The sequence below is a fragment of the Nycticebus coucang genome, chromosome 7, assembly GCF_027406575.1.
Source record: "Nycticebus coucang isolate mNycCou1 chromosome 7, mNycCou1.pri, whole genome shotgun sequence".
NCBI classification, from domain to species: domain Eukaryota; kingdom Metazoa; phylum Chordata; class Mammalia; order Primates; family Lorisidae; genus Nycticebus; species Nycticebus coucang.
The window spans coordinates 53,070,972-53,090,899 of record NC_069786.1 but is presented as its reverse complement, the minus strand read 5'-3'; the positions used below and the strand labels follow the sequence as shown (position 1 = coordinate 53,090,899).

General features: G+C 35.1%; 1 protein-coding gene across 2 annotated transcripts in view; it reads left to right on the top strand.

Annotated features, from left to right (window-relative positions):
• ACVR1C (activin A receptor type 1C) overlaps positions 1-13,239 on the top strand; it is a 95,968-nt gene extending 82,729 nt beyond the window's left edge. For both annotated transcript variants that reach the window (XM_053597725.1, XM_053597724.1), the window contains 2 exons: positions 956-1,086; positions 5,546-13,239. In XM_053597725.1, the coding sequence (XP_053453700.1) occupies positions 956-1,086; positions 5,546-5,671 (257 nt within the window). In that variant the 3' untranslated portion in view covers positions 5,672-13,239. The remainder of the gene's footprint in view (positions 1-955; positions 1,087-5,545) is intronic.
• Positions 13,240-19,928: the final 6,689 nt, after the last annotated feature.

The following is a 19,928-nucleotide window of genomic DNA, read 5'->3' as shown; positions in this document are numbered from 1 at the left end:
TTCTTGGTTAAGTAGCAAAATTTCAAATGTTCATTATTTTTGTAAAAATTTCATGCTGATATTTCTCCAGATTTGCTTTAAGGTTTTTTTCCTCAAATTTACCTCAACTATAAAAGTAGTAATTTAGTTAATATGATTTATAGTTAATTTTTCAATAATATGGCATGACTTACATATTGTGAAAGGGCTACAGCTGATAAAAAATTTTTGTCATGAATTTCTTGGAATTGAAGTTAACAGTCTGATAATTAAGGTCATCTTTGTATGTGACGCTCTTTAAACATTAACCTACATGTGGAGCTGTCCATCACCGACTAACTTCAGTTACTTCTCCAGAAAATTCTCAGGTGTAGTATTTCTAAATTCTAAATGTAAGAAACTCAACTTTCAAAAATTGCCTAAAAGTTTTAAAAGAGAGAAAGTTGTTTTATTACAAAAAAGCTATCTGATAGGGAAATGTACATACTTCTTTCACCAAGAAATAAGACCGTGCTATAAATTTTATAATTAGGAAAAATCATACATTACTTTTAAATTGCATAAATGGCATTTTCATCAAATAAAAATTTACATAATTTTTATAATAGAAAAAATATAAATTTTATTTTATATAACTAAAATTATGAAATTATTCATAAAGCAATAACATCAAAAATTTATATAATATTTTATATTATATATTTTAGAATTTATGCATTATTTATTATCTAAATATGGTATAACCTTTCTACCATTATGAACATTTTTATAGTTTAATTTTTATAACTTTACATAACTATTCAACTGAATGCTTTTAAACGTACATCCTTAGTTTTACAGTGTGATATCATTTTCATAAACCTGACTTTTCAGCTTTCTGGGATGTCATTTCTGCCTGGAAGATTTAATTGGTATTATTTCAAAATAGACATCTTTGTTCACTATTTACATAATTAATCACGCATGTTTCTTATAGGAATTGTGGAGGAGTACCAGCTGCCTTATTATGACATGGTGCCTTCAGATCCCTCGATAGAGGAAATGAGGAAGGTTGTTTGTGACCAGAAGCTCCGACCAAATATCCCAAACCAGTGGCAAAGCTGTGAAGTAAGGCTATGTTTTTATGTGTATTTTTCTTATTATATTTTGAGGTGAGTATCAGGGAGGATTTTCAGAGATTGCATAGTTTTCTTCCTTAATATAAGCATCCAATTCATTCCATATTTAGGTATACGTCTTTTCATAAGTCTTCAGATGAATTTTTATCCCCTTCAGCAGTATGTATGCATAATGCTAGGTTATGTGACAATGATAAATCCTGTACTGTCAGTGACTTTATACAACAAGACTTCATTCCTTGATTACACAAAGTCCTCTACAGGTTAGACAACGCTCCATGGCATCTGCTGTCACCATGGCGACTCAGTATTCCAGGTGACTTTGATCCTTGGATGCTGCCATCTCAATACAGTTTTCAGGTTGCTAGATCAGGAGAAGAGGATATGGAGGATCACACTGGCTTTTTAAGGGTCTGGCGCCATGTGGTGCACACCACTTCCACTCACAGCTTATACTAGAACCTGTCACATGTCCAATTTAACTGCAAGGGAGCTGGAACTCTGGGGAGCACAGGCACACCCAGTGGGTAGTTAATATCTCTGCCCAATGAATATTGCAATTCCCATCAGCCTTGTATTCAAGAAAGTATTCCTAATGGCTAACCTGCAGAAGTTTGAACTTAGGGTCCCTCATCAGAAAAGGTGCCTCGTGGCAGAGACCATTGTTCTTTGTCTTGTCATCCCCAGCCGCCCAGTACTTCACTGTAACATAGTGGACACACAATAAATAAATAATAAAGCTGCTGCAGTGCTTGTTCTGCCTTACATAAAGACAGGTTTTTTTGTAGCTCCCACACGGAAAAAGAGAGGCAGGCGAGGGAAAGACCGTATGTAACTAGTTCTAGAGCTGTTCTGATGCTTTCATCTACTTCATTCTAGTTATTGCTGTTTATTTTCTGCCATATAATAATGTAACAAATAAAGTCCTTTTGGGGTGACATTGTTTAGCTCGGCTTTATTATAGGGACTATTTTATATAATTGTCTTTTTGCTTATCTTTTCCCCCACTTCACGCTTCTAAACTCTTTCTGTTTAAGGCAAGAGTCATCTCTGTCTTGGTATTTCTGTGTTTTGTATTTTGCCTCCATACTTATCTGAAAGCAGATTTGGTGGCATTTATAACCTAATTGAAATTAAGTTAAACTTTTAGTATTAATAATTGTATGGACTAAGTAAGGTCTGTTTCAAGAATCTGGGAGCATTTAAATTGGGTGCATAAAAAAAAAAAGAAGAAGTTAATTGATGACTCCATACTGAACCTCAGAGTCAAAGCATTCTATAATAGACATACTCTTATTTGACAATGGGAATCTTACTTTCTTTGCATTACTATTATTATTGCTTAATACTTCATTGCAGCAATCGTCTGATTTCTTTTCTGAATGTATTTATCTTCATTTATTCTTTACAAGGTTTTTGTTTCTAGTCCTTATCTTAAACATTGTTATTGTTAAATTTTAAGCTTCTTTAATTTTGTGAAGGCAAAAAGTGGAAACCTAATAAACATACGTGTGTGTATAAATATATATATAAATAAATAATTTTATGGACATGAAAGCCTATATTAATTACTAACATAATTACTTTTTCATAATTGCCTTGCTTTTCTTTTAGAATTTTACTGTACACACACACACACACACACACACACATACTTCAGGACATATATACATATTCTGAAGAAAAATATAATGTTTACTTCTGCATATTTGTGAAACTTATATGATTGAAACGTAATGTAGATATTTTTTCCGATTTCTTCACTCTCTGTTGTATACACATACACATGGATCTGTAGGTCTGTCCATTTTCCTGACTGTGTAGTATACTGTTGCATGGGTACAGCTCAAGTCCTTTGTCTACTCTACTGTTGCTTGTCATAGATGTGACTTTTAGTTAATTCTTTAAAACAATGTTGGTCTATAAACATATGTGTGTAAAAGATTCTTTAGGATATAGATCTGGGGAATCTTTTGAGATCTTCACACAGGCCATGAAAGTCTTCAAATAACAAGACGTATGGGACCCGTTCATCCTGCCTTTTCTTTCTTTTTTATTGCAGTTTTTAGGACTTCTAGTACAATGGTGCCTGGAAGCGGATTGATAGTGGTGTGGTTGTTTTGTTCTTCAACACTTTTTATTATTAACTTTGAGTATGATATCTGCTATAGGTTTTGTTTGTTTGTTTGTTTTGGGGGGCAAAAACTTAATAAAAGCCGACTTTGGTTCAATAAAAGCTTATTCTCTCTAAGGTGATGAGATGGCATTTCTGGTCTAGTCTCTTAATGCAACCAATTGCATTTATAGATTTCCTACTGTTAAACCAATCTTGCATTCCTAAAATAAACTCGCTGTAGTCATTTTATATGTGATCAATTTTGTACATTGCAGACATTTGCAATTTTTCTTCAGTAATTTTCTTACATCTTTATTTTATCTAATCCCACGTATTAGATATTGGCCTGATGTTATACCATCATTGTTTCTTTAGATTAATTCACATGTTAATCAAATTTTTTGTTCAATATTTCTTCTTGTCTCTCAGAGCTTCCTCCTCACATTATGATCAGACTTCTTGGCTTGATCCTTTAAAATGTTTTGTTTTTTAGTGAGGGCCTAGTGCTTGTGAGTTTTTTCAGTTTTAGAATGCCTGAAAATGTCTATTTTGTCCTCAGTATTGAATAGTATTTATAGGCACACAAATATAGGTTAACAGCTAATTTCTCTAAACACCTTAAAGTTACTATTCCACTGCCTGCCATCTAGCTTCCATTATCAATGCTGGGAAGTCATTGGGTAATCAAAATTTTGTTTCTTTTTAGGCAATTCACCTTTTCTTTCTGACTTCTTTTGTGAAGAACTTCTCCATGTTTTTAGCGTTCTGCAGTTTCTCTGTGATGTACTTGATGTATATGCCTCTTGGTTAATCTTGCTTGGAATTTTTGGACTTTATAATTATAATGATTTGTGAAATCTGTTCTGAAATTGTTCAGTTCTGAACAATTCTGAAACATTTCTTGAATAATTCCCCCCTTTCACTATCTTCATTACCTATTATTGAAAAGCTCATCATATGCACAGTAGACTTTGCATTCTTCTGTGCTTGTCTTTTATTCACTCATATTTTCTATATTTGTGTCTTAATGCTCTCTCTCCGATTTATCTTTCATTTCTTTAATTCTGTCTTCAGATGTGTCATCTGCCATCATTGAATTCATCCACTGAGTTCCTTATTTTAAATGTTATATTACTCATACCAAGGCTTTTTATTGGTACTTTTTTATTTTTAAAATACCTTTTTACTCATATTTTATATTTTCATTTTGTTTTTAAATTTTAATTTATATATACTTATTTTCTATAATTTAATTTTAGCATTTATTGTTTTTAGGGATCCTGGATTCTACTGTTATTGTTTTTAGCCGATTCTTGCAATGGCACCCAGTTCCCTTATGTGTTTGTGGATTTTCACTATCAGATCAGATTTACTGCAGTGTCTAAAGGCATGGATTCAATTTTTTTTTTTCTTCACCAAGAGCCAAAACATGGGCAATTGTCCCTTTCTGGAACACATTCATTGTTAAATTCAAGGCTTTGTAAAGATCTTTATCTAATACTTTCTGTGTGCTTTGGGCTGTGTTTCCTGTCTTTTAAATGTGGTACATCAATTCGGAAGTTCTAGACCACAAGATCAAGAAATGTTGCTACAGCAGCCACCTACTTCAGTGATTTTCTGTATTTTTCTGGTTTCATGAATTCTCATTGTTTTCTCCTCTGAGTAGTTATCTTACTTCTTTGCTACTTCATTTTTGCTGATTTTTTTAAATTCAGAATTTTTGAAATTTATACTTGGATCATTATTTGTATTGTATAGTTTACATATGGTAAAGGCACAAGTCTTAGTAAACAACTTGATGAAGTTCTTGTGTGTACTCATCCCCCAGATGAAGATACAGGTGATTTCCAACCTTTCCCATGTCCCCTCATCTCTTTCCTGTTCTTTCTTAGAGGATTTTAAAAGATAGCTATTCTACTATATTCCCAGAAACCAGTGCATTGAATTTTCAGTTAAGTTAGTCTACAAAGTTGATGTTTGTGTTTTGATAGGATTTCTGAAGGAGTTTGACTCTAATCTCTTTCTTTTATTATTTTAAATTTACTATTTCTTCATCAAAGTTTAGCATTAATACCAGGCCCAGTGGCACGTGCCTAAAGTCTCAGCTACTCAGGAGGCTGAGACAGAAGGATTTTTTGAGCCTAGGAGTTTAGTGTGAAGTACGCAATAATTGTGCCTATTAATAGCTCCTGCCCTCTAGCCTGGGCAACACAGCGAGATCTTTTAATACAAAAAAAGCTTAGAATCAATTCCTGGGTTTGTGCTTTCGCTTCTTTTTCACTTTGTTTTCAGCGAGTAGCTGAAGTCTTTGATATTTTTCTCTTTCTTAAAGGCACTCCGAGTCATGGGAAGAATAATGCGTGAGTGTTGGTATGCCAACGGGGCAGCCCGCCTAACTGCCCTTCGTATTAAGAAGACTATTTCTCAACTTTGTGTCAAAGAAGACTGCAAAGCCTGATGATGATGATCGTGTTAAGAAGAAATCTCTTTCAACTTTCTTTCCCATTTTCCCTCTTTATGTGAATGTTTTGTCCTTTTTCTTTTTTGGTTCTACCTCAAACATAATGCAGTACAGTATTTAAGTGCCCACCGGCAGCGTGAAAAGGTAACTCTAAGCATGAGCAGGAGTTGACTTCATCCAGTCTCCATGTCGTGTTTAATTTTATTTTGAAAAGCAACACATCAATTCATCTTTTCATTTAATGAGAAGGAACGACATTACAAAGCATAAAATAAGCTGTATAAAAATAATGAAGTCATTAAGGTTTTATTTTACTTGAACCAAGAACACATGAATGAATAGACAACAAATATAAAAACTATTTTTTTCTGAAGAAGAAAATACATTCATTGATGTGAACTAGAGCATGTTATGTTTAAACAGAACTTTGGGTCATGCAATCAATGGCTTTCCCTTTTTAGATTAACAGGACCTTTTAAAAATAGTAAATATTGCTCTGAATTCTAAAATATAAAACACATGAAAGTGGAGCTGCTCAGTGGAAGATGTAAGCAAGGTCACAGTCCCACTTGCTTGGTCTCTCCTCCGCTATTCCCATGCTGTTCATAATCCACTGCTGCAGCCATCCCTGGGGCAGGTGGTTTGAAAGCCACTGACCTTGTGACTTCCTCTCATTTATAAAAGAGACACCTGATAGGCTGGGACACTGAGAAATGTCTTAAAGTTGCACACCTAATGGTGGAGCTGGCACTAAATCTTATGATAATCAACACTGATAGAGTCAGCTAGTCTGCTTTTTTTTCAATTCCTAGAATACTTCTCTCCCTGTGAAAAAGCATTTTTTTTTTCTGTAGAGACAGAGTCTAACTTTATGGCCCTCGGTAGAGTGCCGTGGCCTCACACGGCTCACAGCAACCTCCAACTCCTGGGTTTAAGCGATTCTCTTAGGGGCCTCAGCCTCCCGAGTAGCTGGGACTACAGGCGCCCTCCACAATGCCCGGCTATTTTTTGGTTGCAGTTTGGCCAGGGCCAGGTTTGAACCCGTCACCCTCAGTATATGGGGCCGGCGCCTTACCGACTGAGCCACAGGCGCCGCCCGAAAAAGCATTTTTTACTGTGATATTTGTAGTTTTGTCATTCAAAAGTCATAGAATTATTTTGCAGGTTCACAATACACCTGCATGAGACCTTAGACCATATCTGTTGACAGTTTCCTCATAGAAGTATCTGTTACCCCATTTGTTAATGAGTATTAACATTCTTAAAATAACTCCAGAGATTAATCAGACCAACTATCTATTATGTCAAGATATCTTAAGATGTAATTCAGAGCTCCCTATTACTTTTGTATATACACATTGAGAAAGAAAAGGACAGAAAAAAAGGAGGAAGCAAGAACATATTTTGAGAAAAATGAAAACGCTTCAATGAAGTGTAACAAACCAAACTCTACGAAGTATATCAGCAACAATAACTAGGTATTTCAAAATTACAGAAACGTGCTCATGATAGTTTTGCCTTCATTCTTCCTTCTGTGGAGACAGAGGGATGAATATTTGTGGGGACATTAAACATGCCCTTCAAATCTGTAATACTGCCTTGGTGAAGGAATTTAACATGATATCTTTTATTGTTCTAAAACATTTTTTTTTCCCAAACTCTGTTCCTTAGAGCAGAGTTATTCTTCTGCTGAGATAATCCAAGATCAAAAGTATTCTTTGATAGGTTCTTAAAAAGTGATACTGCACATGGTGGTGCTTGTGGCTCAAAGGAGTAGGGTGCCGGTCCCATATGCCAGAGGTGGCAGGTTCAAACCCAGCCCTGGCCAAAAACTGCAAAAAAAAAAAAGTGGTACTGCACATTAGCATATAATGTACTACTTTGAGGAGTAAAGTAAATGTTAACAGTAAAGAAATGTTACTTGATTTTTTACAACTGGATTTCTCCAATTATTTCACCATGGTGAAATCCTTTTATTAGGAGGAGGAAAAGCTTTTTCACTGTCCCATGTTTAAGTGTTCTAAACAGTGCAACTTGAGTTAGTGTTCTCTGAAGGATATACCTATGTATTTTCACATAATAGAGTATGATTTAGTGATTATACTTCATTTTGTTATGTGAGTATGTTACTGAACCCATCTTTGTTTGACTAAGTTGAAAATAAGGCAAAAAAAAAGGGACAGTTTTACATACACGTCCATTCTCATTCATGCATCCATTCATTTCTTAAATAATTTTGGAGCACCCTGTATTTTGCTTGCCACAATATTGGGTGCAAGAGGGAGAATAAAAAAATAGAGAGGTCCTGCCCTCAGGGATTTTAAAGTCTAATTTGGGAACAGGAATAGGGATGTGCGTGTGTGGGGGAAAAAAGTAAATTGACAGATAAAATACAAAGTGGGATGTCTTGAGTTCTGTATGACAGTGGGATTCTAGAATAGGTCTGAAAATCACTTTCAATTTGAAACACATTTAGAAAGTATCTTTATTTGGATATTAGAGACAATCTAAATATATCATCGGTTTTAAAAAGTGCCTATTGAAGGGATTTTTAAAAGACTTCATTTAAAAATGGATAATCTTGCTTGTGCTTGCTACCTTGATCTGTCATAGATTGTTTCTGCATACCTGAGAACAAGGTTATTTATTTACTGTGGTTGTACTCCAGTCTCAAATAAATGAAAATACTATTTTCTGTTTTATTCCCTGAAATACTTATTCACATTATAATTATTTAATTTTTAAGAGAGGTGTTTTACTATCTCCATTTTCCTGGTTGTTATGTTTTATAGTTTATTTGAGAGTGTCTAAATATAATTTCATATGTTATTGGTTCGCCTTTCACTCTGGAGAAATCTGACGTTTGTAAATTTTGGTATATCTTTTTCTTGTGTTGGTTAACCATAACTCCTAACGGAATAGTCTTATATTTCTAATTACAAAATACATTTTTTAGGAAAGGGGGTAGAGCAACAAAAACGATAAGGAAAATGTTAAAAGCTGTAATTTTTCCTAAACTCTCAACAGGATTATACATAGAAAATGCTCACATATAAAAATAGGATGAAGTTGAGCGTATCAGGCAGATTTTCTGTATATACCTATGCTGTTATATTTTATATTATTTGTTTTTAATGGAGTCCCATTGTGCAATATTTACTCTTTTCAATTTTGTTAGGAGTGAAAAATATTCTTCTTAGGTTAGCCTCAAAGTATCAGTGTTCTTTGCTCCTTTCAGATATTTTGGCATTTGGGCATAATATAAGACTTGGGAAAATGCTACTACGAATTTTCAGTACTGTATGAAGGGGTGATGGGGTTTGTATGCAGCATCACTTGCTGAAAATAAAAGAAACATTATTTGTTGTCAATATTTGAGCATGAACTTGTTGCCTTGTAAGTTATGCGTTTAAGTTTGTAATTGGTACAGATCCTGTTGTGTGCTTTCTTCTATGTCTAAAATATTTGGCATGTCACATCTAGAATTCTTAATTTATGTTCTGACTTGAGAGCTAAGTGAAACATGACTGTCGTGCACTATTTTAGGCATAGCACTTGCTTTTCATCGTTATACTTTCAATTAACTTTGCATTTTAAATTTCCATGATTGTATGAAAATAGTAACCTGGTTGCAGTGTCTGAAAAATTCAAGATCAGCTTTTATTTAAAAATGAAAATCTACAATAGATTCATTAGGTTCAAAATCCTACAATAATTTATGATTTGAGTACTTCTACTATTGTAGAATCACTCAACAAAAACAAAACAAAACTACTTCTGTTATCCTGGAATTTTGCCACCATGCGAGTTACTGGGGCAGAGAAAACTCAGGGCTATCTTGGAGACTACGCAAAAGTACCAGGGTATCTACTTAGCAGATAACCTGAAAGCAGGGCCAGGACATTTGTCATTATATACAAAATTGGAGTGAACGACTTTGTGAGGGGATAGTTTTTGATTGATTAAAATAAATTTGGAAATGTGTCTGATTAAAAAAAATTATCTCAATGTGGAGATTTTATTTTCCACTAAGAAATTAAGTAATAGTTACAAAAGAATAAACATTGGCAGATGTTTATTAATGTTTATTTATATAATAAATTAATATAATCTAAGTAGATTACATTCTACTTAGAAATGTTTAGTACTGGTATCATAAAATGGTGCCATCATGGTTTTCAAAGATACTCTAAACACTTTTTCTCTCATGAAACATACCACTTCTGTGTTTGACCCTGCTTTGTTCTAGATCCATATGCTACTGCCTACCTGGACTTTATTCTCTAGTGAAGAGAATAATCCCTTTGAACTTTAGAGCTTCTTATAAACAACAAAAAACTAGGTTGGACCGTAAAGTTTTCATTAAAATTTTGATATTAAGTAGAATTTTTATAGCATAGGCATTTAAAAAAGTGTTTTAATGCAAATATTCACATATCTGATTTTCTTTTTTTCTGTATACTCTTACTTTATGTTTCATTATTTTTCTCACCTTTTAAAAATTGTTTTAGTATTCCCTCACTGTCATCTAAAACTCTGGTTAGTATCTAATTGAAAAAAAAAAAAGTAACTGTTACTTAATCATTCTGGAATATAGCCTTCTAGTGAAAGGGAATTCCTTAGTGGTCTAAATTATTTCAGATGTGTCAAAACGAAAATCAGATTTAGGACTTAGGAAGAATGTAAGACATTTTGCAACTTGATTCCGATATTTTATGGATGAAGAAACTAAGGATCAGAGATTAAATGACTTCTATGTATTAGCAGAACTGATATGAAAACCCAGTGGTGACATCCAGCATTGTGCCTTCCCATATCCCCAACTCTTATTAATTAAAAAATAAATTAGCATTCATCCAAACCTGCCTTGAATGGACATTAACATATGTGCCACTTGGCGATGATCAAATCCCACTTCTCTTTGTATTTCTACCAAAATTATTTGCTTGCTCAGGGTGAAGGCAGTGAGAAAATTTAAAATAGGCTAAGAAAGAGGTACAATACAGGTGTAAAACTAAGTGGGCTACCATTGGGGTGCTGATAAAATTGAGGAGTAACATTTTGAACTGTGAAAGGATAGTATTTGTTGGTTCAAGTAATGATTCAAGAAGTTTCATGATGTCCTCCCCTCTTTCTGTAAGAATTGTGCTTTCTCTTTTTGCATTGGAACGGGGAATGACAGATGATCTGGTAGTTGAATCTGGGATTGTATCTAGTGATGTATTATCTGACTTTTTTGTTCTTTTATTAGTTTCTCATTAGTTTATTTTCAGTTTTTATCTTCTTTCACAGCATTAAAAATCTGTTTGTCCTATTTCATCAATCCCAAATCACTCTCCAAGTCCTTTCTTTCTTTAGTTATATTGTACCCCTATCTGAATTTCTATGGACTGAACTACTTAAGGAGAATTTAATTTCTCCACCTCAATATAAAAGGTCTCACTTCTTGACTTCTCTAGTAATTCTTCACTTGACATCCTAAAAAGGGGATTTGGAATGGCAGAGGTGACTTTCTTTTAAACCTTAAAAAGACTAGCTGTCTGGTTATAGTTTAGCTTTTAGGTAATCTACAAAGAATGTCTACTTTTGCTTTAATACTAGCTTCCACTTGAGAGACAGTGATTTGGAAAGACAATATGAACCATATATCCCATACTGTGATTGCTAAATTTCTTTTTGTTATTTTATACCTTTGCTTTGTTTTACTTTTGTCATCTTTTTAAACTAAATCCTTGTGGAATATAATATATTGAAATTAGGTAATAGTCCCCATTTAAAATCTCCCTTATTAAGTACCATCAGGACATATTTTTCTATTTCAGTTGTAGATGACCACAGTGCTTGGGAAAATATGGTCTCTATCTCATCTTGGATTTTAATATTTTTAAGTGTGACTGTATTTCCTGATCATTGGTCCATGTTATCCTATAAGAGGTTTTCCCTCTAGACCTAGAAGTTTTAACTGCAAAATTTTTACTATGGGCTACATAAATCTGAATGTTGATAGGGCCACCGTGAATCTGAGTGCATTAGGAAATTAATTAACCTTACACCTGCTGTCACCACATCCAGTTGGGCTTGTTGTGCTCTACCTAAATATTCCCAGGGAAGGGCAGTTCAGGGCTAAAATTCAAACTGCAATCTGCTCCTCTATCTAGACAAAATTTTATATATATTTTGGAGTAAAGCACCTTACATGCTTACATATCTTCAGATAATGGCCCAGTTTATACACCATCAGAAAGGGAAATTTGAAAACTCAAAATAGTCTCAGAAATCTGCAAATTAAATAGAGAATTTAGAAGAAAAATGCTTTAGCTTTTCATGTTGGCATTCCCAAAAGAAGAAAGGTTGTATGTTTGTGCTGTTGATTTAATTTTTCCACACAATCTGTAGCAAAACCCGTGGACCCTAAATTTGATATCCTCACAGAGTTTTCCTTCCATGCATGAAGCTATTTATTGACTTTGCTTATAAAGAGAGGATTACTTTCCTAAATTCTGTCAAACAAATGCAATAGAATGACATTTACCGATATCGTATCAATACCAATAATATATTTCCTTCACAGGCTACGTAATAGTAATGATATATTTTTAAAGATCCAGCTCTTCTCTCTTTATACAAAGTGAAGGCATCTGAGCCAAAATATTAAATTCTAGTTCATTTTCACAATGACTAGTATCAAACTCATGTACTCTTCTGATCCTTGACTGGTGAAGACTATTCAAACTTGATCTGTGTTTAAGGTCTTAAAATGCCCTAAAAACAGAAAATTATATTCAGATCTCAAAAGAGGAATTTTGGATTGACTTTCAAAGTACTAATACTAATTATACTTTTCTTTTGGTAGCGTGACTCTTCTTACACCTAAGAACATATTACAAATGTCAAAACCATTGCATTTTGACATTGCAAAACATGCCTTGAACTCTTGAACTACTGTGAAAAGAATCACCGTTGTAAAGACTTTTTTGTAAGCTAGCTAATACTCTTAAGTATGTTAAAAAGATACTGCTTTTCAACATTCAGGCCCAAATGAATGTATATAAGAAATATGAAAAAGCAAATTAGGTTTTAAAAAAAGGAGAATTAGATAACAAATTGTATCAAAATATGAAGATGAGGATTTTAGTAGTTGCAATTTAATGGTGGAAGGGGAATAGAATTCCAGTTTCTGAGAAATGAGTGATATTCAGATGTTTCATTGATTTCTAGTCTGTGAAAATATGCATTTTTATAGTAATATATAAATACATATTTTATTTTAAAATGATAGTATTTTAGGATTTAGTAAAAAGTCAATGATAATCCTTTATACCAAAATGTTTAATTTTACCAACAGCAAGTCTTAAAAATTATTTATTTTAAAGCTTTTTAATATTATTGCATAACTTTCATCTGTCTTCAAATGTAAATATTTATCTGCCTAAATGTTATATTTTTATGTATGCATTTTCTGAAAATGTATTGTTTTGTAAAGTAGCAAAGATAATAAATTAAGCATTTCTTGAACTTGTTTTTGTGAAGCATATAGAGCTCTATTTTAAATAAAAGAGAATGTGCCATATTTTGGTTTCTATACAATTATGTTCTATTATTGTTAAATGGTGTCTATATTTGTATGCAAATTGCTGGCGGCAGTGGGTAACGGAATTTTACTTCCTTCCTACCTGGGAGTTACAGGATTCTAAAATTTCAGAGCTGGAAGGAACCCTTCTTCAGCAGTCACTTCTCTGCATGCTACTCAAGACAATAGGTTTCGCTTTTATTTTTCTAGCAGAACAACTGTTGGTTGCACTTCTTTAGGCATTTACTGAAAAACTACTGGACTGACCTGCTCTCAAGCCTTCTATGGCTTCCATTACACTTAAAATAAAATCATAAACACTCACATGGTCTACAAGCCATTTTAGGACGTGGAACCTGATGCCTGTTTAACTTCATTTCCAGTATCCCCATCTCCATTTCCAACTCTTCTCCAGACTCGGACTTCCTGCTGCTGCTTTTTTTTTTTTTCTTTTCACAGTCTTTTTTTTTTTTTTTTTTTTTGTGGTTATTGGCCAGGGCTGGGCTGGGTTTGAACCCGCCACCTCTGGCATATGGGACTGGCGCCCTACTCCTTGAGCTACAGGCGCCACCTCCTGTTGCTTCTTGAACGTGCCAAACACATGCCTGTCCCAAGGGCTTCGTCCTGGCTATTCTCTCTGCTGGGAATGCCTGCCGTTCCTTCAGATATTTATATAATGCAGTTCTCTGTTAGAATGCTATTGTCCCAAATGAGCCTTTCTTGCCCCCCTTTCCAAAGCAACACCCTTTGTCATTCACTACTCACTTAGCCTGTTTTATTTTTCTTTATGGCGCTTAGCATTAATTGGCATTATAGTGTATCTTACATCTAATAGTATATTGCATCACAATGAGTAAATCCTTGAGCACTGGAATTAGGGGTTATGTAATGTTTGAAGATGTAGTTTAAAAACATTCATTAAGAGTAATATATTGTTTTGGATAGTGAAAAATACTCTATGAAACTCCTTACCCACTTACTTCCCCCATATCTGTAATAAACCTTAATACTGCGCTTATAACTCCATCAAGAACAGTTTATCCTAATTCTTGGCTAAACATTAGATGAGGTGTTTGGTTTATATTTCTAAATATAAATTCTGTAAAATTGTTTTCTGGGACTTACCATGAGAGAGGCAAAACACTGTACTGGTTTTACTTTTGGTATAGATTCTTAAGTTCTTTTGTTTCTCTATTTTTTTTTCCACTTTGGGAGAAGTTTTAATAGTAAGTGTACTGATTATCTTGCATTAAGTTGGTACTGGCCAGATTCACAAGCCAAATGTTCTTGATTATCATTAAGTCAGCCCCTCAACTGGCTTTCATCATTAGCTTCTTTTTGGAGTTGTAGAAAAAGGCAAAATATTTATGCATGTATCTTGCATAAATGTGGATTGTGAAACCCATGCAGGAAATAAAATAAATGTCCTAGTCTCAGCAGCAGTAGCATAGGTTTTTCTTCCTCACTTGTGATATGGAATTTCAGCATTTTAATTTTTTTTTTTTTTGAGACAGGGTCTCACTTTGTCACCCTTAGTAGAGTTCTGTGGCATCATAGCTCACAGAAACCTCAAAGTCTTGGGTGCAAAGTGATTCTCTTGCTGTCATACCCAGCAAAGGGACCCCTAAAGGCCCCTGTCTCAGCCTGAGTCCCCACATGTCTCAACCCCCTACCCCTTGGGTTAATTCCTCAAACAGGTTTCAGAATAGAACAAGGAAGTTCTCTGAGTTCCCAAGAACTCCCTAGCAATAGGTAAAACCATGGTAGAACTTACCCCAACCCTCTAGCAATGGCTAAACAATGCTGGAAAGCTCACTCAAGCAAAATTTCCCAAGCCAAGTTTGTCCCCATGCCAGCTGCCATGATGTAACCCCCTGACTCACTGTAACTAGTGCCAAACCTCCTGACTCGCTGTAACTCCACCCTCATGCCAACCTCCATGCTGTAGCCCCACCCCAAGCCAACTCTGTAACCCCACCCCTGAGCTAACCAACCGCCATGTTCTGCTTCTGTGGTTGCCAGCTTGCCTGCCAACATAGCACAAAAAAGGTATAAAAGACAGCCTGCTTTTCTCTTCAGGATCATTTGCCTTTGGGCGGCTGGCCACCTGTACAGGTGTAATAAATAACCAACTGATTTATACCTGAAGTGGGGCCGAGTCTTTCTTACAGGTGGCAAATGCGTACAACATTACCTCAACTTCCCTGATAGCTGGGGCTACTGGTGCCCGCCCTAAACACTCAGTTTTTTTCTATTTTTAGTAGAGATGGGGTCTTGCTCTTGTTCAGGATGATCTCGAACTCCTGAGGTCAGGCGATCCACCCACCTTGTCCTTCCAGAGTGCTAGGATTACAGGCATGAGCCACCACACCCAGTCTTCAGTATTTTAATTTTTAAACACTAATGTGTGCAAACACTGGTGAATATTAACATTGATTAAATAGTTTACCTAAAGTGTGAACTTAAAATTGGATAGTTACTTTTTTCAATCCGGATAAATCCTTGGAGATTGGGGAATCAATAATCTAAGCTGTTCACGGAGTGTTCTGGAAGTGAGATTTTCAAGAATTGCTCCATGACTTTTATGGGAAATTAGGCATATGTTGAGATTAAGGAGTTATTACAAACTTGATTTGAATAGTTTCTTTAATATCTATTCATTAGAAACGTTTTTCCAATAGGGAGTTTTGGTGTTTTTAATGCTGTATCTAACAACTTATAATTACAATCACTTTTATCATTAAAATAGGTTAATATACTTTTCCCTTCAAATATTAGTCAACAAGTCATTATCAAACATTTCTGATAAGTACATAGTATCATAACCATCATTATAATTATTAAAATAATAAACTTATGCATTAAGAAAATAATCTATTTAGGAAGACAAGGCACACACAAAGAAAGTTATCTGATCTTAGAAGATAGTAATATAGGCCAGGTGCAGTGGCTCACACCTACAATCCTAGCACACTAGGAGGCTGAGGTGGAAGGATTGCTTGAGCTCAAGAGCTCGAGATCAGCCTGAGCAAGGAAAGACTTTGTGTCTACAAAAAATAGAAAATTAGTCAAAATTAGGCCTTGTGGTGGGCACCTGTTATCTCAGCTACTTGGGAAGCTGAAGCAGGAGGATGCTTGAACCCAGGAATTTGAGGTCACTGTGAGCTGATGCCATGGCACTTTAGCCCAAAGCAGCAACAGTCTCAAAAAATAAACAAACAAAACAACAACAACAAAAGAAGATAAATTATATAGGGATATTATAAAGAAAACAATTATTCAGGCCTAAGGTCTAGTATGGGTACAAATATTATTTGTTAATGAAGACACTGAAATCAAGTATCAACTAACTTGGAAGAGTCAAGGAGATTGATGTATTGAGGCTTGTAGAATGGGGAATATTTGTATGAGTAGAACATAAAGAAGGGAGGTCTTTGGTAGAAAAATGTCCATGATGAAAGTAGGAATGCTCCTGGTAATAACCCACAGAGCTGGACGGGAGGGTGCATGTAAGGATCAAATCATAGTGTTTAAACTTGATCCTGTCACTGAGGGAGACTCTGAAAGTTTTCAAGAGCAGTGATCACGTAAAGTTGGTAATTCGTAAAGGCAGTAAAAGAAATACCTTCTTAAGAGATTTATCAAAGTACCCTGAGGATTCTACCATACCCCTTTTAACCACTTGATAAATACTTAAGGATTAGCAGACAGGTGATAAATTTCAAGGTGAGCTATACAATTAGTGTGATGTATGTTGATGTCTTATGTCGTGTTTCCCCCCACTACTTTTTAAAGTGTCTTAAAAATAAAGCAAAATATTGTCATAAGGGATAGAAAAAAATGAACATTTTATCTTTAATATAATGATAAAGATTATTATCTTACCGGCCCCATATACCGAGGGTGGCAGGTTCGAACCTGGCCCTGGCCGACTGCAACAACAACAACAAAAAGATAGCTGAGCTTTGTGGCAGGTGCCTGTAGTCCCAGCTACTCAGGAGGCTGAGGCAGGAGAATCACCTAAGTCCAAGAGCTGGAGGTTGCTGTGACCTGTGATGCCACAGCACTCTACCAAGGGTGACAAAGTGAGACTCTGTCTCTAAAAAAATATAAATAAATAAATAAATAATTTAGTTTATTACAATATGACCCGGAGAATTAAAAAAATACACACATACACAATCATTTATAAAGGTCTAGTTTGTAATTCCATCTTTGCATGAAGAAATTTCTAGGTGCCACAGAACTGTGTGCATTAAATTTCAAATTTAATCAAATCAGGTTGAGACACACTAATGGCAATTTCTTAGAAGAACCCTTGCTTCAGCAACTTAGGAAATTACACTTGATTCTCTTTTGAGTGTTACTCAATTGTGCTTGAAATTGTTCATTTGAACCCTTCTAAACAAGAAGCAGGTGGTTATGTGTGGGCACTGTTTAACATTTACACAAAGCATTCCAAGCACAATGTACTTTTGCCCTTTGAATGTCAACTGGCTTTCCCTTCTCTCTCCTAGCCCATCCTTCTCCGGCTATTTGATTTGACCTTGCTACGTCCTTGAAAAGAGAATTGGCTCAAATGTAGTTACTTGCTAGGGAGCATTAGACTATTTTTATAGTCTTGCAGTTAAAGCTTTTAATGTGGCAACTGCTGGTTACTGAAGCAGTTTAAGAAAAAGGAACTGCTGAGTTTGCCTTTTATTTTTTTAATGGAGAAATACAAGGTGACACAATCATGTAAGATAGAAGTGAACCGGAATGGGGAAATACAGCCTAGGTTCCCTGTACAGAGCAAAGCAAGAATTTGCAAAGCACTCTTCAATTGTATACTGCAATCTGAATCTTTTCCTTTACTAACACGGGAACTGGTTCATAAAATGCACTTTCCTTTATGTCAGCTTTTCCTTTATCAGAAATATATGGGTGCTGTCATAAACATCTTACTGAGAATCTAGTCTCTGTGAAGTATTTATAAAATACCAAAAATTTACAATCTAGGAAAGATGCTATTAAGAAGCACATAGACTTCGCATTTCTTCTTTCCCTTCCAAGGTGAACTTTTGTAGGAATAGGGTCCGTTCTCTGCCCCCATCTCCTCTCTGCCTAGTCACTCCTTGAGCCATTGCAATAGAACTTTTGGTCTCACTCTCCCTCTCACACTGCTTCTCTGCACTCTTTAATGACTTTATAGTAGTTCAGTGAAAACAACACTTACCCTTTTCTTTCTTGGTCCCTTTAAGGCCTTTACAATAGAAAATCCCCTTCTGGATTGTTTTCCTTTATTTCCGGAATATCATTTTCTTCTGGTCTCCTCCTACCACCTTTCCTCTTTCTCTGTGCTCTTCTCATATTTTTCTTTTTCTGTGTATCCCTAAGTTGCTAATATTTACCCAGGTTTCTGGTTTTGGCTCTCCTGACCTCCTAATCACTCCTCTTTGATGATTTCATTTACTCTTGTCTTCAACAGTCTGGTGACTTCCAAACTGCGCATTTGCTCCAGACTTCTCTAAAACGCAGGCCCTAATGTCCAGCTGCTTTCTGATGTATTCACTTGTATTTGACACAGTTACTTCAAAACTCAAATGTCAAAATGTAATTTTTTTCCATGTCTGACTTCTTTGCCTTAGCATACTGTTTTTGACATTCAACCATGTTGTTAGAAGAGTGAGCAGCTTGTTCTTTTATATTTCTGGGTACAATTCTATTCTATTAACATAACACAATTTTTTCATCCATTCACTTGTTGAACAGTTGGGTTGTTTCCTGTTTGGGGCTATCATGAATAAATCTACTGTGAACATTCATGTTTAGGCCTTTTTTTGGATATATGTTTTCATTTCTCGTGGTTAAATATCTAGGAGTGTAATTGGGTAAATACTTAGGAGTGTAAATGGAATCTATGGGGTTTCCTCACTGTAAGATTTTATCATCAGCAGAAAATAATAGTTTGCCCTCCTTTTTTCTGATCTGGATACTCTTAATTTCTTTCTCTTGGCCAATTATTCCAAATAGGATTTTTAGTATAAAATGACCCAGCAGCTAAACCTTAGAGCTCATATAATACAATAGTACAAGAGATAAGGCAGGGCCAAGGAAGGGGAAGGGAAGGGGGAGGTTAGGGTGGAGGGAGGATACTGGGTGGGGCCACACCTACGGTGCATCTTAGGATGGGTACAGGTGAAACTTACTAAAGGCAGAATACAAATGTCTACATACGATAACTAAGAAAATGCCATGAAGGCTACGTTGAACAGTTTGATGAGAATATTTCAGATTGCATATGTAACCAGCACGTTGTACCCCTTGATTGCACTAATGTACACAGCTATGATTTAACAATAAAAAAAAAGAGGTAAGGCAAAGGAATAGGTAGTACCCAACAGAATGAACAGAATCCCACATATCAATTCTATCAATCAATGAGAATCGTTGATTTCTTCACCCTCAGGGATGCCTCTGAGTCTTATATTTGGCCAGTTTATGTAATCCTGTATTTCTTGTAGGCTTTGCTCATTTTTAATTGTCTGTTCATTATTTGTGACTAAAAAGTTAACTCAAATGGGCTGTCTTCAAGCTCTGAGGTTATTTCTTCTGCCTGGTCTAGTTTATTCTTAAAACTTTCCACTGTGTTTCTTTAAATGAATTTTTCATTTCCGGAATGAAAAATTCCGTTTCGTTCTTCAA